At 37.9% G+C, this 23099-nt stretch overlaps 1 protein-coding gene across 3 annotated transcripts in view; it reads right to left on the bottom strand.

Annotated features, from left to right (window-relative positions):
- Positions 1-23099, bottom strand: part of Kif15 (kinesin family member 15) — a 68440-nt gene that overhangs the window by 42326 nt on the left and 3015 nt on the right. For 2 of the 3 annotated variants that reach the window (XR_012443269.1, XM_074060204.1), the window contains exons 2-7: positions 12834-12876; positions 11746-11929; positions 10007-10083; positions 6043-6080; positions 2039-2136; positions 414-593 (exon numbers count right to left, since the gene is read on the bottom strand). Coding sequence is in view for 2 of the 3 variants with exons in the window: in XM_074060204.1 (XP_073916305.1) it covers positions 414-593; positions 2039-2136; positions 6043-6080; positions 10007-10083; positions 11746-11929; positions 12834-12876 (620 nt within the window). In the remaining variant the exon portion in view is untranslated. Of the gene's footprint in view, positions 1-413; positions 594-2038; positions 2137-6042; positions 6081-10006; positions 10084-10586; positions 10744-11745; positions 11930-12833; positions 12877-23099 lie in introns of those variants that run through there. The other variant, XM_074060205.1, reaches the window with a different exon arrangement.

Genomic DNA, 23099 nt, shown 5'->3' with positions numbered 1-23099 from the left:
ACAACCCTACCACAGGGTTGTTTTTAAGAGTACCTCATTAGAATGAATACCACCAAAACAATGCAAAATCAAGTGACCCAAAGTTCTTGTTTTTGAGGGAGGTAGGGTGGGAAGGGAGATACAGGGTCTCACTATATAGTCCAGGCTGACCTTGAACTCAGGATCCACCTGCTTCAGCCTTCAGAGTGCTGGGATTACAGGTGTGCACCAGCATGACTAGACCAAAGCTTCATTTTAACTAAGGAGAGATTTAAAACATATTGCTATATTCTTTTTTCTTATCGTGAACATTTTCTATTATGAAAACTGTTTCTTTATGAAACACTTTTGGCTCCTTAATCCTTTCTTTTTGAGACTCTGGTGCTTTCATAGCACGCCTACTGCCTAAGCACCAAACACTCATGGCAAGGTACCTGATAGGCTTCAGCAGCTGAGGCCACCACCTGCTCCATTGCACCAACAACAAAGACTCCCTTCTTGATGTGCTCCCTCAAGTACAGTCCAGCCGCTGCAGAGTCCAGCAGGTCATATATCTGCTCGTTGTAGACCTCAATGAAGGAGCACTTACACAGGAAACTCTTTCCAGCTCCAGCCTATAAAAGAGAAGCCTTATTTAGACACATCATATTCACAGTTCATTTCCAGCTTTCACAAGCACACTAGTCTGGCAGTTGCTTCACCAGCTTTAAATTTCCTATGCTATTATCCTTTAGTGTAACATAAAACACTGAAAAGCAGTGAAAGAAAATAGATGATTAGTTTCAACACATTGCCACATTTTTTTTTTAATTTTTATTGTTTTATTATTCATATGTGCATACAATGCTTGGGTCATTTCTCCCACACTGCCACATTTTAGAACAGCATCAAACTGTGGCACCAGGAGCCCAAAAGGTTTCCAGAGGTGCCACAGATAGGGATTGAGCAGTCCAAATGGGAAATTCCCTTTATGTCTGTCTTCTATACTGGACTTCCTCATAAAGTTTGATTTGAAATAGGCGTTATGTTCCTTAAATGACTGAAAAGAATTCATCTAAAAAAGATAATAGGACTTTTAACCACAGAAATGCATGGTGCTAAACTTAATTATTTCACTGACATGCAATATGCATGTCTAACTACAATGTAAAGATAGCTTCTGCAAAGGAGTAAATGGTAAATCAATGTTATATACCAAGTTTTCTTGGTACACAAGTCATAGAACATGTAATACAAGGTTCTTAAGCTTGGAATTCACCAAGCTAAAGAGACACAGTCACGAAACTGGCCCAACCTGGGAACCAGTCAGAGTGGGCAGACCACATCCCCAGATGATGGAGTCACACCACACATGGAGTAAGGAGATTGTGGCAAGGTAGAAGCAGGTGCTGCAAAAGAGGCAAGGATGGGCCCATCACCACTGGATATCATGAGGATCTAGGGACACCTGCAGTCATCTCTGAGCCTACATATACCTGTATGTATGTGATGGGGCACAGTATATTAGAATATCTCTGCTTTCCTTGGTTGAGATTTTCTTTACACATTCTCTCTTTTTTTCTTTTGGTGGGGTTGGGGTTTGAACTCAGTGCTTTATGCTTGCAAAACTGGTGCTCTACCACTTGAGTCACACCTCAGTCCATTTTGCTCTGGTTATTTTACAGATGGGGTCTTGTGAACTCTTTGCCAGGCCTGGCTTCAAACCTCAGTCCTTCCAATCTCAGTTTCCTATGTAGGTAGGATTACAGACATGAGCCACTGGCGCCCAGCTTATACTTTCTCTCTTACAAAATCTTCTGAGAGCATAAGAAGCAATACATTCCTTTTCATATACTAGCAATCTAGGTAAAGAATAACGCATGCTTCATAACCTAAAAACTCAAACTGAAAACAATACCCTCCCCACCAGTTCTTGATTTTTTCTTAAGAATTGACAGGGTTTTTTATGCCTACCCAAATTGCAGAGCACCATCATGCCCCACCATGATGATGAGCTAATCATTAGTAGCTAAGTACTCAAAAGTAGACACTGAACTATTTTATGTTTACAGTACTTTACCTTCTCTTTTTCACGATCAATTAAGGAAAATAAATATTCAAAACTTCGGGGGATTACTCCTCTCAGGTTATGAGAAAAATTGTCAGATTCAGATGGTCCTAAAAAAATAAAAATAGAAAAGTCTTTTGATCTTTATTTTATCCCAAGAGTCTTCAAAATGGCAACACTGAAAGGTACTTTATACAGAAATAAATGATACATTGTACAATCAAATTTCTACTTGTTCTCCAAACAAATTACATGTAAGCCCATTGATTCATAACAATCACCAGTCAATCCTTTAAAGTAACAATCATTTGATAAACAAAATCTATCTAGGTACTAAGCTCCAAATTTTTCCATCTGCCAGGAGCTGAAATCTGCAGGCGCTCTACCACTTGAGCCACTCTACCAGTACTGTTCTTTAAATTGGGCAGTAAAAGTCAAATTGGTTAAAAAAAAAAAAAAACAGTAACAATCAGTATCTTACAAAATTTCTAGCAGACAGCAAAATGCAGAGCAGTCTTATGTCTGTTTTGTTACACTAGGGGAAGGAAGACAGATGAGTGGGAAGTATAAGCAGGATTTAAGGAATATTATTTCAAGCTTGTAATATGATACACATTTTTTGGTGTTCTTCTGTATTTCCTAGTCAAAGGTCCTGCAGCTCTTGTTATTTCCTAAGTGACTAGAGAAAAGTATCGCTTTTGGTTTTTTGTTTGCTTTGAGACAGTCTTTCTGTGTAGCCCAGGCTGGCCTCAAACTCTCAATCCTTCTTGCCCCAGCTGCCTGAGTGCTGGGATTATTGGCATGCACCACTATGCCTGGCCAAGAATATCTTTGTTAAAGTATTTGGTCTTTTGTTCTTGGTTCCCGAAGCAGCTCCAGAGCAATAAAGATGGAAGACTATTTACAACAAGCCCATTCAAAAATATATAATGTTAATAAGGCAAATTTTCTAAAGTCCCTGGATGAATATAAGATGATGAGGCGTTGGTTGCCAGGGGAACTAGCCATGTGTTCAGAAGGCTGAGACTGTCAGACCCACCCTCACTCCGGAGAGGGATGAGAGGCTAAGGTTAAGTTATCACCAATGACCAATGCTCTTATTAGTTATGCCTACATAATGAGATGCCATTAAAAACCAAAAAGATTAGGTTCAGGGAGGTTGCTGAGCCAAGCACAACACCTGGAGGCTTCCAGGAAGGTGAAAAGGAACACATCTAAGTGCCGGGAGGGTGGCACATCCCAGCTCCACAGGGACAGAGCCCCTGTGCTCAGGATTCTGCCAGACTCCCTCTCTGTACCTCCTTATATGGCTGTGATGGTTAATTTCATTGTCAACTGGACTGGATTCCAAAACCCTTAGATTAGGAAAGTGGGGGCCTGCACAGAACAAAGGGGAAGGAGAAAGCCGGCTAACACAGGCATCCTCTCTCTCTTCTTGACAGCCATCAGGGGAGCAATTTGGTTCTGCCATGCCCTTCTTCCATGATGTTCGTCCTGATAACCATGAGCCAAAATTAATCTTTCCCTCTTTAAACTACTTTTTTTTTAAGGTATTTGTGTACAGAAAGTCAGGCCAACACAGGTTATTTATTTGCATCCTTTGAAATATCTTTTATAGTAAACTAGTAAATTTGCTTCCCTGAGTCCTGTGAGCCTCTCTAGCAAACTAATCAAACCTGAGAAGGGGGTTCTGAAAACCCCTGCTTATAGCTGTCTGTTCAGAAACACAGGCCACAAACTAGGGCTTAAAACTGGCACCTGGGCTCATGAAGGTAAGACTGAGTACTTGATCTGTGTGATCCGACATCATCTCCACATAGATGGTGTCAGAAATGAATTGGGTTAGAGGACACCCAGCTATTGTCTCCTGCAGAACTGACTTCCTGCTTGGTGACAGGGAGAAATCCTCACACCTTGTAAAGTCACAGTAGTCTTCTGTGTTGACCATTTTGTGAGAGAAGATGAAAAAGTTTCTTTTCCTACAGAAAGCTACAGCAATATTTACCAGGAAAAAAATATATATAGCCAGAAAAGATCTAGAAGGTACTATAAATATTAGTCAAGTATGCTCTAGAGACCAGAGGAACTAATAGAACGTAGGATGTGCAAGAAAGGTACAGAGAATAATTTTGAAACCTTATAGTTGCCTTGGACAAATCCTCATTGCACTTTACCTGAAATGTTTTAAAAGGCCTTTGTAAACTGTACTTTCAGAAATATATAACTGAAGTAGAGAATGCAAACAAATGAACAAAGAGAACTATTACAGTAGACAGACAATCTTACATTAATTTCCTGTTGAATAATAAAGACAGTCAACATATCCTTAGTTACCTTCATTACCATTTGCCTGGTTCACAATAGCTTCTAATCCTGCTTCCATTCTAACCCCTACTCATCTTTTTTTTTTTAAATGGGAATGGGTTTGAACTCAGGACCTGGCACTTTGCACTGCTTGAACCATACCTCCAGTCCATTTGGCTCTGTTATTTTGGAGATGGGGGGGGGTCTCACGAACTATTTGGGCTCCCCTCAAACCACAATCCTCCCAATCTCAGCCTCCAAAGTAGCCAGGATTACAAGCATGAGCCACCAGCATCTGGCTACTTCCCCTCATCTTTATTCCATTTATGCATGAATAATTCTTTTTATCATATATCAGATCATATAATTCCTATTTTTAAAAAAACCATTTCAATGACTTCACAGCACACTCATAAAAATCCAAAATTCAAGGCCTATATGATTTGGCTGTGAGCTACTGGCCCCTGAGCCTGCAAATCTCCACTCTGGCTACACAGGCCTTCTGCTGATCCTCACACCTTGCCTGTGCAATTGCTTTGCCTCTGCCTTGAAGCTTTTTCTCTGCAGAGCTTTAGGGCTTATTCTTACCTAATTTAGTAACTCTATAAATGTCACCTCCTAAGTAGTCACTCCTAAGCCCCCACCTTAAGTAGCACCCCTGCTCTTTTTTTGCCCCCTTGTTTTATTGTACATACTCCCTCCCAACTGAGAAAAGAATTTAAAATATTTATAACATTTCACACACAAAAAAAGCATCCTCACAAGTGAATAAGAAAAACCAAGAACTGGACATTGCCTCATATTCAGATAGACCAACAGCATTTAGAAGAATGCTCAGAACACTGTATTTGTTGCTGTTAATAACCTCAGAGAGAAGCAGATTTTTCTTTCTACTACTCATCATTCAGAAGCTACTTAAACCAAAACAAGCCTGAAATTTGACCACAAAAAAATAAAAAACATTAGCACAAGAAAAACCTTAAGTCAAAAGAGAAGGTGAAAAACTTAAAGAGAAAAATCTGGACTCTATACCATAGACAAAAGGTTACTTATTTTAGAAAGAATTCTCTTAAGCACAAAAAGACAGAGAAAGAGAAATTTTAAACATTAGCTAGTATGTTTGACAGCTCAGTGCTTAGCACAGATTACATATTGGACAAACAGTTTTTGAGTAGGGTTTAATGAATTTTTATCTACTTCTACATCTTTATAAACATTATCAAGATCAAGATTTCCAGTTGTTAACCACTCCTGCCTCATCGTCTAAAGAACCTACTAGCCCTGATTATTATCACAATTAGGTTTGTTTGTTTTTGAACTGGTAAAATGAAATATTTTCATATGTTTTCTTTTGTTTCTGGATTCTTTTTTGTCAGCATTGAGTGTATTAGATATAGTAGTAGTTTATTTCCATTACTATGTATTACTGTGTGAATTTCCATTCTGCTATTGGTGAACATTTGAATTTTTCCAGTGTTGCTCACATACTGCATTTTTTCCTCGTATGTGCCTTTTGAGGTCATCTCTGTTGGATTTGTATCAGAGTAGATTTGCTGGATCATAGGGTGTCTATTTACCTTTGGTAGCTATTGCCTAATTTTATGCTATCAACATCAGATATAGAAAAAATGCCTTTCCCAAAAATGTACCATGTGTTGTCATCACGGAACAAGTACATTAAACCAGCAAACACTAATCTTTAATTTACTTACCCATCATAGTGAATGTCTTCCCAGAGCCAGTCTGCCCACTGTAAAAAGAGTATTTTATGTATTATTCTTACACATAAAATCTAGAAAATTACCTTCCTAATTTCGATATGGTCTAACAGTGCACAAATTTTCCCCACAAAAAGCTATTTTCTTTCCATTTTAAAATTATATTAGCCAGGTACCAGTGGATCACGCCTGTAATCCTAGCTACTCAGGAGGCAGAAATCAGGAAGATTGTGGTTCGAAGCCTGCCCAGGCAAATAGTTTGTGAAACCCTATCTCAAAAAACCCTTCATAAAAATAGGGCTGGTGGAGTGGCTCAAGGTGAAGGCCCTGAGTTCAAGCCCCAGTACCACAAAACAAAAAAAACTGTATTAGGTAAAAAGTGAATAATCTGCCTTCCTTTCCTCCAGTCTCACTATCAAGAGTTAGCAGTCTGGCAAGTGCTTCTAGATAAAACATAACCCTCAGAATTTTCATTTACAAAAATGTGGATGAGGCCCTTCATATTGCTCTGCAACCTGCCTTACCTCAATGTTATCACAGGTACCTAAGTTGGTAATTGATGCCTGCCTCATTATTTTTAATAACAACATAGTATTTCATGGATATGGAATCTTGCAGCATAATTTATCAGAACCAATGAGATTTTTGTTTCCAATTTTGCTTTTTTTTTTTTTTTTTGATGGCACTGGGGTTTGAACTCAGGGCTTCACACTTGCTATGAAGACACTCTTTCCATTTGAGCCCTCTGCAAGCCCAAATGCAGTAATTTCTTTCCTAAATTCTTTGTTTTGAAAAGCTATTAAAAGATTTTTAAAAGAAAGTAATTAAGAAAAGCCTTTAAGGTTACAGGCTTGATTTTTTTGAGCATAATGTCCTATCTTTTTTTATTTCACTTAACAGAAATAAGAGTAACAAAAAACTAAAAAATAGTTGTATGTCAAAATCAGATGCCAATCAGGGTGTCTAATGACTTTAGCTTAGGTTCATAGCAAAAAAATATAAATTTTTGAATTTACTTGTCAGTTAAATATTTCCCAGAACCAAAAAATTGATCTACTTGTTTACCTCCTACTTTTGGAAGCAGGAATAAGTTCTTTAGTAACTCAGAAAGAGAAATTATTGACTCTTCTACAACTAAACAAACCCTATAAATCATTATCCAAACAGGCACATGATGTGAAGGATCTACCATTCAATAGTTACTCTAGAACTGGGACTGTCTTCAGTAAGCCAGAAAGTGTGATCACCCAACCAACAGATCACTCATGTCTCTCAAAGTATTTATTTGTACACACAACTACCAAAAGTTATTTCCTTAAGTTATTAAGGAAATTAATAACTTAAATATGAATTAAATATACGTAGTATATCTATAGGGTCTTCAAAGAAAACAGTTCTGAAAAATATATAACCCATGGCAACTGTGGCTATTTCAAATCCGTTGTAATTTTCACCACTCAAAATAATGTATGGGAAAAAAAAAATCTTTGCTCTCTTGGGAAGACATATGAGGAAACAGTTTTTTGCCTCATGGATCAACAGAAAACATTCAGTCCTGCTAACTTACAAATGAAAAATAAGCATGAAAAACAAAGGCAATAAAAATTATGTGCAAAATGACTGTAGGCCTTTAACATGGTAGTCTTTATTTTCGTGTATTTTGAGTCAATTACAGAGGAACCAGCATATGCAGGCCCAAAAAAGAAAAGTTAGCTGCTCAAAATGAATTATAAAATTCACTATATCCTATTAAAATCTTCTAGTTCTATGTAAAATAAGAAAGCCTACTGCTAAAGAAAAAAATGTACACTATCATGATGCCTTCTGGACCTACAGCTGACATTCCAATATTACAGCAATGTTTTCAGTCTGCCAACATTTAGAAAAACAGGATCAACACTCACTTCAAACTGATACATGACTGCACCAATGTAAAAGGATACAACCACTTTGGAATATAGTTTAGCAGTTTCTTATAAAATTAATGAATAACTTACCATAAAATCCACCAATTGCATTCCTAAGTATTAACCCAAGTGATTTGAAAACTTATGTTTACACAAAAAATTAATATTCAAATATTTGTAGTGGCTTTATTCATAACCACTAAAATCAGAAAACAAGCAAGAGGTCCTGAACCAGTCAAACGAATACAAAGACTGTTGTGCGTCCATATCAAAAAATATTATTCAGCAGAAAAAGAAGCCATTAATGTATACAACAGGAAACAAATCCCAAGTGCATTTTACTAAAAAAAGGGAGCCAGATCCAAAAGGGAGCCAGTGCATACTGTTTGAGTTCCTTCATGTGACATTCTGGAAAAGGCAAACTACAGGTATGGAAAATATATTAGCATATCTGAATGCAGGGGATGGGAGGAGAGGAGCAGCTGGCTATGACTAGGACTCACGGGAAACTTTGAAGGTGAAGGAACTATGGTACTAGCATGGTAAATACCTGACCCTATGCATTTGTTAAAATCAATACCACCATAAATCAAAGGGTGAACCATAAAGAATGTAAACAAACAAAACAGTCAATCAGGATGTTGGAGAGCCCAGAATGGAATGCATCTAACAAGTGCATGACATAACTGCACCCAAGTGGGTGGGCAAGAAAGGAACTGACCTAGGAAGTTTGGAAAAGGGATTCTGACTAGAAATTATAAGGCCAAAGGCAAAAAAAGAAAGGAATTATGCATAAACACTATACTCGGGAAATCTTTTCTCATGGGGATTCAGTTAGTGGAGCTGAAACATCTTCCCACATGTGTTAAATTACAGATAAACAAGGGCTGGTAGAGTGGTTCACGTGGTAGAGTGCCTGCCTAGTAAGCATGAGACCCTAAGTTCAAACCTTAGTACCACAAAATAAATAAATAAATAATAATGACGTGAAGATAGATGATAGATAAGTAGATAGAGGGAGAAAGAGACTAGATAAACAAAAAAGGAATAAACCCTGTGGTTACTGGATTAGAGTCAGAGACGTCAGTATGAATTCATGTTTAGCTTAATATATACACAAATGTGTAAGTACAGAAACAATTACAGATATCTGTCTATCTATCGATCGATCGATAGATAACCTAGCTCTATCTGCTGAGAAGGCCTAGAAGTAAACAACCTCCAATAGCAACAAACATATTTTTGTTTCTACTCCAACAAAAGGAACCAGAGCTCCTTGGTGAAATAGCTGCTTCTAGGCCTAGGGCAGGGAAAATGTTTGAAAGATGAGATTGGAGCATCTTGTAGTGTCATAAAGTAAAGAAGTGCTCAGAAAAACAAAGGACGGGATGTGTCAAAGGGACACACAAACTAATCTCAAAGAACTACAAGTGACCAAATCTGGAATAATATGAGCAACAAGATACATAATATAGTATGAGCTTGTAATCCAAAGTATAATATAAATATACCTGAGTTCATACTTAATAAATAATAATAAATGAGTAAATAAATAAATGAAGAAAACACAAATCTTTCTTAGAGAGGAGTTTCAAATATTTAGATTCTCTCTCTCTCCACGAAGTGGAACTTAATCCCATCCGACCTGATTGCACAGGCTGGACTGATCTAATCACACAAGTCCTTAAAATCCAAAAACCTTTTCAACTACAGCCAGAGGGAGATGTGACTGAGGAAGGAGAATCAGAGTTGCACACTGCTAGCTTTGAAAAGAGAAAGGGGGTTGTAAGTCAAGTAATGTGGGTAGCCTCAAGAAGATGGAAAAAGCAAGAAAACATTTTCTTGTACAGCTTCCAGAAAGGAATACAGGCCTGGTAATACCTTGACTTTAGCCCAATGAGACCAGGTTGAATTTACAACTTACAGAACTGTAAGACAATAAATCTGTATTGTTTTAAGTCACTAAATTTGGAGTAATGTGTTAAAACAGCAATAGGAAACTAATATAAGCAGTTGTTGTACACTTATAAGTGAACACAGCCAACACTTACTATGCAAAGATGGTACCATTATAACCACTCATGCAAGACTCCACAATGCTTTTAGCCACAGTTGAGAATACAGACTCCTACAAATGTAAACATTAAACATGTTAGCATTTCAGAAAAATGTAAATGCTTCTCCTAAGCTACATTCCACAACACAGCAACAAAAATAAGAGTGCTTAGATTTTTGCTAACACTTGTAACCACATGAATACATACACTATAGAAAAATGGCCAACTTATCTAAGACAATAAAACTTAAAACATAATTAGGACCATTGATCTCCTATAGATTTAAGCTGCATATCTATTGCTTTGGGCCCACATGATCAGCCAGAAACCTGACCATGTTGATAACTGAGAAAACTTAGTGCAGACTGATTGTCTTTAACTTATGAAACATAATAGTTTTACTACTTAAAAAACATTGATACTAAATTTATAAATTTGTTTCAATTTTTTTAAAATAAAAACACCCTCCCACATTCTTTAAACAACAAAAAAAAAGAATACATCTCAATTTCTTACAGAATTTTGTGTAGGATATTCATGCAAATACTTACTGGTATTAACACCAAATACATACCTCTTCATTTTTTTGAGTTTATGCTCAATAATATCTGATTTTATTTTCATTTTTACAAAAGAAGATGTGGGCTTATCAATACTGTGAGAACCTGTAATCCTACATCGTCTGTGAGCCACATGCAGCTACCGAGTGCCTCATGGGTTGAGTGCCTCATGGGTTGAGTGCCTCATGGGTTGCTAGTTCAAATTGAGATGTGCCGTCCAAAATATACACTAGATTTTAGTACGCCAAAGAGAATGGAAAATACCTCAATAATTGTTTACAATGATTATATATCGAAATATTTTGGACATATTGAGTTAACTACGATGTAACATCAAAACTAATTTTATCTATGTCTTTTAATTTTTTTCCAATGTGTTTACTAGAAAATTTCAAATTATGTATTTGACTCATTTTACATTTCCATGGGCCAGCAATAATGTAGACGAAAAGAAAAAGATCTAAAGATCTAATAACTCATCAAAAATGTTCATATGCATAATTTATGGGAATAATTAAGATCTATGAGGTCCAATACAATAGCCATTAGCTATATGTGGATATTTAAATTTAGATTAATTAAAATTAGATAAAACTTAGCTCATCCCATACACCAGACACATTCAAAAGCTCAAGAGTCACATGTGACTAATGTAGCTGAGGCATCGAATTTAAGTTTAATTTTAATTGAACTTGAATAGCCATGTGGCTAGAAGTTACTGTAATAGCTCAGATATAAAACATTTCCATCACTGCAGAAAGTTCTACTGGATAGTGCTGATTAGATCTTAATTCAATTAGAAAAGCAGTTATTGACATCATAATAATCCTGAATCCTTTAACGAGACCATCAAGTATACTTGTCAATCATTTAAGTAGCTCTGAAAAGTACAGCTCCACCTCTATTACTGAGTGGAAAAGGAAAGTAAAGCAGCCTTGTGTCATTCTGGTACAAAGTTTGATGAATAAAGAAAACTAGGGCTAGGGGTGTGACTCAAGTGGTAGAGCACTAACTAAGAAGAAAACTCTCTAATAAAATTAGATTTGAAATATTAATGAGTGCACATGCTTCCTTAACCTGAAATCTACCAACTAAAATAACCCAAAATTAAATACTTACAAATAACAAGCCTTACTCATCCAAGTGAAAACTTAAGTTTCCAATCATCTTTACCTGAGTGGTGTCCATGTCCGAAACATAATCAAACATGAATGTCTTGGGTTCAGGGTTAGAGTGCAGCCGGAGAGTGGTAGAGGAGAGCACAGATAAACACAAGTTCTGTTCTCCATCAGCTGATCTAGCACCCTCTGCAGGCGGACGAATTCGTACAAAAACTTTGATGGCATCACCTTCATTACTAAAGATTTAAAAAAAAAAAAAAAAAAAAAGTAACAGCTAAGTTCACTAGAGAAAACTGTAAAAGGAGTCTCATGTTGCCTGTAACACTTATATAATGAGTTTCCCTAACAAGTGCCTGACCTACCCCACTTAAATTTACTACATTTTTGTCACACGACCCCTACCCTTTACTGATTTGCTTCCTGATAGGTACATTCACAAGCCTTTATTGAAAATAAACTCAAAAGGAGTTTATTCCAATAAGCACCAAACACTGCTTGTCTCCAATTTCCCTCTTACTAGCAATAATAAAATAACTCATTCCAAAAGAAAATTATGTAATTCATCCTATACTTTAGCCTGGGAATTTACAGGGCAAGTGATTTTCCCATACTTCCAGCTGGTTGAGAATAAGCTAAATATTGAAACAAGTACCCCTTATTATACTAAATAGCTTTAAAAATACTGCACAGCCATATGTAGTGGCACATGCCTGTGATCCCAACTAGCCAGGAGGCAGAGGAAGAAGAATTGTGGTCCAAGGATAGACAGGGCAAAAGCTCAAAACCCTATCTGAAAAACAAACTAAAGTGAAAAAGGCTGTGAGTAAGGGTTATGTGGTACAGTGCTTGCAAGAGTGAGGACCTAAGTTCAAACCCCAGTACTGCCAAGAAAGGAAAGGGGAAGGAAGAGAAGGAAAAAAAGAAACAAAAGGAGGGAGAGACAAATAGAGGTAGGGGGGAAGAGGAGGGAGGGAGGAAGGGAGGGGGGAGGGAAGGAGGAAGAGAGGGAGGGAAGGAGGAAGGGAGGGAGGGAGGAAGGAAGGGAGAGAGGGAGGAAGGAAGGAAGGAAGGAAGGAAGGAAGGAAGGAAGAAAGGAAGATTGCTAATTCTTTGGGGCTCAACACCAAGACTTTTTCTTACCTTGGCTGGTTAGGCTGTGAACCTGTAGCATTGCGTAACTCAGCTGGGCAAAAAAAAAAAAAAGATAACACATCATTATCTATCGCCGTGGCTCATACCTGTAATCCTATTTACTCAGGAGGCAGAGATCAGGAGGATTGCAGTTCAAAGTCAACCCAAGCAAATAGTTTGTGAGATCCCATCTTAAAAAAACTCATCTTTAATAGCATAGATAAATGGGACCTCATAAAACTAAAAAGCTTCTGTTCATCAAAAGAAATGTTCTCTAAACTGAAGAGAACACCACAGAGTGGGAGAAAATATTTGCCAACTATACATCAGACAAAGGACTGATAACCAGAATATACAGGGAACTTAAAAAACTAAATTCTCCCAAAACTAATGAACCAATAAAGAAATGGGCACGTGAACTAAACAGAACTTTCTCAAAAGAAGAAATTCAAATGGCCAGAAAACACATGAAAAAATGCTCACCATCTCTAGCAATAAAGGAAATGCAAATTAAAACCACGCTAAGATTCCACCTCACCCCTGTTAGAATAGCCATCATCAGCAACACCACCAACAACAGGTGTTGGCGAGGATGCGGGGAAAAAGGAACCCTCTTACACTGTTGGTGGGAATGTAGACTAGTACAACCACTCTGGAAAAAAATTTGGAGGCTACTTAAAAAGCTGGACATCGATCTACCATTTGATCCAGCAATACCACTCTTGGGGATATACCCAAAAGACTGTTACTCCAGAGGCACCTGCACATCCATGTTTATTGCGGCACTATTCACAATAGCCAAGTTATGGAAACAGACAAGATGCCCCGGCACTGACGAATGGATTAAGAAAATGTGGTATCTATACACAATGGAATTTTATGCAGCCATGAAGAAGAACGAAATGTTATCATTCGCTGGTAAATGGATGGAATTGGAGAACATCATTCTGAGTGAGGTTAGCCTGGCTCAAAAAACCAAAAATCGTATGTTCTCCCTCATATGTGGACATTAGATCAAGGGCAAACACAACAAGAGGATTGGACTATGAGCACATGATAAAAGCGAGAGCACACAAGGGAGGGGAGAGGATAGGTAAGACACCTAAAAAACTACCTAGCATTTGTTGCCCTTAACGCAGAGAAACTAAAGCAGATACCTTAAAGCAACTGAGGCCAATAGGAAAAGGGGAACAGGTACTAGAGAAAAGGTTAGATCAAAAAGAATTAACCTAGAAGGTAACACCCACGCACAGGAAATCAATGTGAGTCAATGCCCTGTATAGCTATCCTTATCTCAACCAGCAAAAACCTTTGTTCCTTCCTATTATTGCTTATACTCTCTCTACAACAAAATTAGAAATAAGGGCAAAATAGTTTCTGCTGGGTATTGAGGGGGGGGGAGAGGGAGGAGGCGGAGTGGGTGGTAAGGGAGGGGGTGGGGGCAGGGGGGAGAAATGAACCAAACCTTGTATGCACATATGAATAATAAAAGAAAAATGAAAAAAAAAAAAAAAAGAAACTCATCTTAAAAAGGGCTGGTGGAGAGCCTCAAGGTATAGGCCCTGAGTTAAGCCACAGTACCGCAAAAAAAGCAAAAAAATTAAAAAGAAAGCACTGAAGGTGATTACAATTGCACTTGCACTATGGAAATCTCCTTGTTCTCTAGCATGTTCCTCAGTTGCTAGCATCCTTGAATCTCCTCCAGTTTCCTCACATTCACAGTGGGGTGCTTCAGAGCCCAGGTCTTAATCCTCTTCTCCATTCTATACCAGCCCACCATGTCAGTGATGATATCCCATTTCATGGTTTTAAATTCTAAGTATATATTGTTGATTCCCAAATTTAAACCTTCTCCCTGGACTGCTTTTCTGAGCGTAGGCTCTTACATCTAATTGTCTACTTGGTATCTCCAACTGGATAACCAGAGGACAATGTCTCCAATTTAATGTATCCAAAACTGAATTCCTGATCTCTTTCCACCACACCAAGTATGCTACTTTATCTTAGCAAATGACAACTCCATCTTTCCAGTTGCTCAAGCCAAAAAAGCATAGTCATACCTAACCCCATTCTTTCTCACTCTTCATTCCAATTTGTCATCAAATCTTCACTCTAACTTCGAAACATGTGTGCAATCCTACATCATCTTGACAAATTCATTGTAGATTCAAGCCAACAACATCCCTTATGTGGGTTATTACAAATTTCCCTGCTTCACTCACCGTACTACTCCCAACCATTATCAACTAACCAGGCGGAATGACTCTTAAAAAAGTAAGTCAGAGATCAACTTCTGTCATGACAGTGTGATGAACTCCACTGACCCACAACCTAGTGAAATAGGTAAGATGGGAAAAAAAATCCTCTGCAAATGTTCCTAAAGGCAAACAGTAAACAAAGAAAATCTATGAAGAGCTGGTGTGGCTCATAAGTGGTAGAGTACTTGCCAAGCATGTGTGAGGCCCTGGGTATGATCCCCAGTACCACACACACACACACACACACACACACTCAAATTAAAAAAAAAACAACTATGAAAATTTTTGTAAGGAAAATGATCTGTGTTATTTGAATCAAAGTAGAGACTCCATTCCAGACTGCAGCAGCCAAGAACAGGGATCCTTTCCCTGCAGCAACCAGTTGGAGGGCCTCCTTTTCAGCAGTAGCAGGATGTCAGTTTCTCATTCCATCCTCCATTAGCTACCTGTTGCTGTAACTAAGTCCTAAGCCCAGTGTGTTGAAATGGGGGGCTCCCTTCTTCTACTCAGCCCCATTGGTGGACTACAGGCTGTACCTTGGACACAACATATTGAGAATACTGGGATCCTGATCACTCTTGTCCTAACTCCTGAAGCAATGGTCCAGAATGGGAAAGCAAAGTCTGGAAATGCAACCCCCCCCCCGCCCCCACCCCCGTAACACACCTATGCACAGCACCAGAAGAAGAGTATCATTCAGAGACAGGAATGCCATTATCCCCATCCACAGTTCTATTCCCCAGGCTGAACTTTGGCCTAGAGGAAGAATGGGACCATAAACAGCTCCTCATCTCTTCTCAAAGGTGACTTCACCTTCAAAACCTAGTATCACTTGCAAAATCTGTAGAGGCTGTAGTGAAAGATAACTAGAAAGAGATTCAAAACACCAGCTAACTAACAGAACTGTTACATAGAGAATGGGAAATAAAATTGCTAGGAGCAGCTAAATTGGGGTGAGAATATTAAACAAATACCTCAGAATCTACTCCTTCAAATGAACAAGAATTTAGTTTGTAGGGTAATTGATGCCCAGGGCATTGTTAAAAATAGTACAGCAATCACCTGACAATTACTGGAATTTAACAGCTAGATGTGGTCAGGGAAAGAGAACCCTACCAGAACAACTGTCATCTCAGAGGTATGCCCATAGCTGTGTTCCCAGAGAAGCATCATCAAATGCATAACATTGTGGAAGGAAAAAAAGACTTTGATGAAATAATCCAGCCAATTGCTAAATAAATAAACAAGCAAATAACAACAAAAAACTCCAAAGACTGGGAGGACTAGTACCCAGAGTTCTTAAGATACATTAAAGATGTCAAGTTTATTACAAAAAACTATAAGACATGCAAAGAAACAGGAAAGTTGACCCATAAACTAGAAAACACAAACTGCCTATGAGATAGGCTTATCGGGAAAGAACTTCAAAGTAGCCATTTATAATGTCCACAGACAAAAATAATAATAAGCAAAGAATTAAGGAAGGTGTGGTTACACTGTCACATCAAATCAATAGGGGAAAAAGAAAGATCCTAGTGGCATACTGTAAGTATAATAACTGAAAGAAAAATTTACAATAGGTATTCAACAGTAGATTTGAACATGCAGGAGAATGAAAAAGCAAGCTTGAAGACTATGCTAGCCAAAGAACAGAGAAAAAGAGTAAGGAAAAGTGAAGTAATCCTCAGAGAGATGGGGGACACCTGTAAGCACACCAACAAACAGATGATGAGTGTACCAGAAGGAGAGGTGAGAAAGGAGTGGAAAAACTTTCAAAGAACTAATAGCCAAAATTCATCAAAAACCAATAACTGGGCCAGCAGAGTGGCTCAAGTGGTAGAGCACCTGCCTAGCCAAGTGTAAAGCCCTGAGTTCAAACCCCATTACACACACACACACACACACACACACACACACAAAGATACCACCTCCCCCGCCAAAAAAACCTAACAACCTTCACACTCAGGAATCTCAGTAACTCCAAACAGGATAAACACAAAAAGATAGCAAAAACAGACACATCATTGCAAATATATTGAGAGTCAAAGACATGAAAAATCTTGAAAGCGGCAAGAAAAAAAGTGTCATTACTTACAAGGAACCCCAATTATACAGACAATTAAGCTTACTTCTTAGTAGAAACAATGGGTTCCAGAAGGCAGTAGGAAAACAGAATTTTTTGCTAGCTGACCCACCTTCTTCAGGTTAAAAACAATTCCAAGTGATAATCCAAATCCACATGAAAGCTCAAAGAGTACAGAGCAGAATTGATTATGTAATTATACAAGAAAGTAGAAGTGCATGTTTTCCTTTCTTAATGATTTAAAAAAACAACTGTATAAAGTGATATGTGTATCACTGAGTCTATCACATACAGAAAGTACAATTGTTAAAAACAGCACAAAGGAGCTGAGTAGGAAAGCTGCATTGAGCTAACAAACGACTAAAGCCAGTACAGCAATAATTACAGCAATGTAAGGGAAAGGACTGCTTGAGCAAAGGGATTTGAGGTCAGCCTAGGCAATGAGACCCCGTCTCCTCAACCAAAGAAAACCCCCAAATAACAAAAGAGGAAAGAGGAACACAAAAAATGAGACACATAGCAAACAAAATATAAAATGATAGATGCAAATCCCACTATATCAATAATTATCAATAACAGCATGAACATGCCTTAAACGAACCAATCAAAAGGCAGTGATTATCAGATTAAAAAATTTCTCAAAAAAAAATTTCTCCAACTATATACAGTGAACCTGCCTCATTCACAGATTTAATGCATGTGATTTCAATCAAGTGCAATCAAAAAGTAATTTTAAAAAACCAGAAGAAATTTCAAAAACAAAAATTTTAAATTCCCATGCACAGATTATATAGCTCAGCTGATACAGAGAAGTTCACAGTCAGTCCGCCATTATCATTAGCTGTGTTTCAATCATTTCACGATCTGCTATTTTTCCCCTTTAATTTTGTGAAAATACGCCACTCCAAAAGCAAATGGTGCCCCAAAAGCAGGTAAAAGTGAATGTGCTTAATTTAAGTGATAGTGAAAATTTTGGATTTGTTGAAAAGCAGCATGTCTTCAAAGGAAGTTGGGCAACACTGTGGGAAAATGAATCAAGCACCTGCAGAACAGCGCTGAGCTCGACTCATCCTGAGTACTCACAGGTTCTCCTAAATAAAGGTATCCTTAGAGCCACACACCCACAGACACCAAGGGTCTACTGTATTGTCTATAGGAAATACACTTCAGATTCAAAGACAAAAACAGATCAAAAGTAAACCAATGGGAAAAGGTCTATCATGCACACAGCAACAACAAGAAAGCTGGGGTGGCTATCCTAGTATCAAAATGTTCTTTAAAAGAAAAAAAAAAGCAAATGTTATTAGAGGTAAAGAAGGACATTTAAAAAAAATAAAAGTTGCTGGGCACCTGTGCTCACACCTGTAATCGTAGCTACTCAGGAGGCAGAGATCAGGAGGATCGCAGTTTGAAGCCAACCTAAGCAAACAGTTCTGCAAGACCTTATCTAGAAAAACCCTTCACAAAAATAGGGCTGGTGGAGTGGCTCAAGGTGAAGGCCCTGAGTTCAAACCCCAGTACCTCAAATAAATAAATAAATAAATAAAATAAAAGTCAATTCGTCAGAAAGATAACACAAATATAAATATATTCACCTAATAACAGCATCAAAATACATTAAGCAAAAACTGACAGAAATGAAGGGGAAAACAGATAACTCAACAATAACTGGAGACGTTAATATAGCTCTTTGAATAATGAAGAGAACTAGACAGATCAACAACAAAATGGAAGCCCTGAACAACACTATGAACCAAGAAGACCTAACAAACATCTATAGAACACTCCATCCAGCAAAAGGATATACATTTCTTCTCAAGTGTACAAAGAATATTCTCTGAGCAGACCATAATATACTGGGCCATAGAGCAAAGCACAATAAATTTAAGAGGATGGAAAAATGTAATATTCTCTAATGACAATGGAATGAAATTTGAAATCAATAGCAGGAAAAAACTGGGGGAAACTCACAAGTATGTGGAAATTAAGCAACATACTCCTAAGTAACTAGAAGTCAAAAGAGAGCTCACAAAATAATTTGAGCAAAAGGAAAATGAGGACACAAGACAAACACAGGATGCAGCTAGAGCTCACAGGGAAAGTCACAGCTATAAATGCCTGTAGTAAGAAAAAAAGAAAGATTTTAGATCAGTAACCTAATTTCCATCTTAAAGGACAATGAATAAAGAAACATGAATGAGTCTAAAGCATCCAGAAGGAAAATAATAAAGATTAAAGCAGATATTAATTAAATATACAAAAGCAATACAAGCTGGGCATTGGTGGCTAACAACTATAATCTTAGCTACCTGAGAGGCTGAGATCAGGAGGATTGAGGTTTACGGCCAGTGGGGCAAAAAGTTAGCTAGACCCCCAACTTAACCAATAGGTGGGCACTGTGGTGTGCACCTGTCATTCCAAGTTACTAGGGAGGTTGAGATCAGAAGGATTTCGGTTCCAGGTCAGTCTGGGCAAAAAGAGAGACCTTATCTCAAAAATAACCAGAGTAAAAAGGACTGGAGGTGCACCTGCCTAGCAAACGTGAACCCTGAGTTCAAACCCCAATATAGCCAAAAAAAAAAGAAAGAAAAGGTTAGACATCAATATTAAATACAATAAGAGATCCAATATTAGGTCTGAGTTTGGGAAAGATACCAATAAAAAACACACTTTGGGCACCTTTGACAAATGTAGAATATGGGTCAGGGATTAAACAGTGGAATTATATCAGTGTGAAATTTCTTGATTTTTATAACTGCAGCGACTAGGTAGGAGAATGTGCTTGTTCTTAAAAATTACACACTGAAGTATTTAGTGGTAAAGGTATAAGGTGTCCCTATTCTATTCTCAAATAAGTCATAAAAATAGGTATGCACGCAGAAGGGACTGGAGGGAGAATCAGTGAATAAATATTAAATAATACACAATACCTAAGTATAATATAAAAATATGTATTTTAAAGGAAATGTAGCAAAATATAAAGTGGTTAATATAGGTAAAGGATTACCCATGTTCCTTGGACTACTCTAGTGTTTTGCTGTAAGTTTAAATAAAAAGTTAGTAAAATTACGTGTGTGTCACAGCAAATCACTCTTCTAATCAAAACCTTGCAGTGCCTAACACTTGAGAGGCTGAGGTAGGAATGTGAGTTTGAGCCAGTCTGAACTACATACATAGTAAGACTCTGTCTCAACAGAACAAAACAAAATAAACCGTGCAGTGACTTTCCATCTTATTCAGAGCAGAAAGGAAAGTCTTTATAATGGCCTAAGTGACCCAGCACATTCTAAGCGCACCATCACTTCCTCTGCCACCCACCTCCACAACTCATTTCCTACTACACTCTTCACCTTACTCCACTCCTGCCAAACTGGACTCCTGCTATTCCATGAACATGCCACACACCTCGGTTCCTTTGTACTTGCTGTGATTTCTGCCTAGAATGCTCCCTCAATTTCTTCAGGTATTTACTCAAATGTAAGGTATGACCGCCCACTACATAACAGCATAATTGGTCATCCACTGGTATCTGCAGGGGATTGATTCCAGGATACCAGATACCAAAATCTGTGGATGCTCAGGTCCCCTATATAAAATGGTGTAGTGTTCTATATAACCCACACCCATCCTCTTGTATTATTTAAATCATCTCTAGATTACTTATACCTAATACAATGTAAATGCTGTGTAAACAGTTATACTGTATTGCTTAGAGAATTATGACAAGAACAAAGTCTGTTCATATTCAGACACAATTTATTTTTCCTGAATATGTTCTATCCATGAACCAGTGGATGTGGAACCCAAAGACACAGAGGGCCAAATTATGATGTATACCCACTCACACATTTAAAACTCCAACTCTCCTTCTCAGCACGATTTAGCTTCAGAGAACCTATCATTATTGCCATCATAATATATGTTAATTTGTTTATTCTTTCTTTTCCATATAGACTATAAAGCACTACTTAGAACAGTACAATACATGGTAAAAATCCAATAAATATCTCTGAATGAATACTAGAACAACTGTAAGGACTTACTTTCTATTCTGCTCATAGTAAAAAAAAAAAAAAAACCAAAAAACTGTACCCTCAAACAAATCAATGTTTGAGAACCAGGAAATAGACTAGACTGCCCCAACACCTGCTCTACACAATCCCCCCTGCCAAGAGTTGAAAATAAAGAAACAGTCTTTCTGTACCTTGAACAAAAATAAAATCAAGTGAGAAGGTCTAGGATACCATAGGACAGCTTTTCATTTTAGGAAAGCTGAACTCTGGGTGTGTTTGGTTTATCCTTACACCTAGAGTGTAGCCTTACAAACTTTCAGCCAGATGGAGTAACAAGGACTGGATTTACTCACCTGCCTTTAGTAACTAGGAAACCAAACCAAATATATGCAACAAGTTCTCAGACACTGGACAACAGAAGCACAGTACAGGGATCCTGAGAGAAGGGAAACAAAGGCAGTGAGCCCTGGGATCACTGTCACCAGCAGCTTATCACCTGCAGTTTCTAGCCATAGGGTGGGCAGAAAAGTCCAGTTAGAGCTTGGTGATGTGGCTGAGTTGAGGGGAAATAGTTCAGAGTTAAGTCAAGGCAGCCAGAATCCATAGCATAAAACTGGAGAAGACAGACTAATGGAGAGCATGAGTTCTTGATCTCTACAGAGATCTCCATAAGGAATCAGATACCAATATGCACCTGGATACTTTTTTGTAAATTAAGATTCCTTATTTACAAAAAACCAAAATGTTTACTTTTTATAAAGGGCAGCTCTGCCATGATTCCTAATTGAGACCTGAGGACATGTCACTGAGAAGTACTAAGATTTGGACTGGGGTATGGCTCAAGTGGCAAAGCACTTGCCTAGCATGTGCAAGGCCCTGGGTTTAATTCCTAGTAACACCCACCCACGCACACACACACGCACATACACACATACACACACACGGTGATAGGATTTGAACACCAGCATTCTAGAGTCATAACTTCTACCCTTAATCACCTCATGATGCTGCCTCTTGATCAAAGGTTAAAAGGAATATAGAAGTTTATCATTATGGCAGTCATAAAATTTTGGCATTGAAGTCTACAGGTGTGACTCAAGTGGTAGAGCACCTGCTTTGCAAATGTGAAGCCCTGAGTTCAAACCCCAGTGCCACAAAAAAAAAAAAAAAGAAAGAAAAAAAGATTTTGATACTAAAAGGAAGTCCTTTGTAGACATTCACTGTAAAATTCTTTTCAATGGACTGGGGGTGTAGCTCAGTGGTACTGCACTTGCATGATATGCATGAGGCTCTGGGTTTGATCCCCAGCACCACCAAAAAAAAAAAAAATTCTTTCAACTTTGAGGTTCTCTATGTATCTGCCTAAAATATGTTAAAAACTATTCACAGCAGTTTTATTCATAATAGCCAAATCTAGACTCTCTAGTGTCCACTGACAGGAGAATAAACAAACTGTGACACACTTGCATAACAGAATACACATAGCAATGAAAAAGTATTATCAGTTGCTACCTACAACAAAATGTCCAGTAAAAGACGACAACAGAGACAACAAAAAAGACTATGTAGTACCATTTACATGAGGTTCCAGAATAGGCAAAATTAATAAAAAACATCACAGTAATGGTTGTGCCTGGTGTAGTTACTGACTAGGAAATGTCACAGGGAACTTTCCAGGGTATAGGAACAGCTCTAGTTCTTGATCTGTGTGGGGATTACATGAGAGAATTCTTATAAAAATTTGTTGAACAGTACTCTTACTTTCTTCTTTACTACACAGAGCTGTACCTTATGAAAGTAGTAAATTTTAAGTCTTCCTGCTTTAAAAATACCATCAAGTTAATCTACTCTGCAGCCTTGATTAATACACACCTATCATTTGACTAAGCATGATTAAGTTCAGAAAGGGAAGCTTAAACTT

Source organism: Castor canadensis, chromosome 17 (genome assembly GCF_047511655.1).
Source record: "Castor canadensis chromosome 17, mCasCan1.hap1v2, whole genome shotgun sequence".
NCBI classification, from domain to species: domain Eukaryota; kingdom Metazoa; phylum Chordata; class Mammalia; order Rodentia; family Castoridae; genus Castor; species Castor canadensis.
Note: the sequence above shows the minus strand (reverse complement) of the source record. Positions and strands in the feature narration are given on the sequence as shown.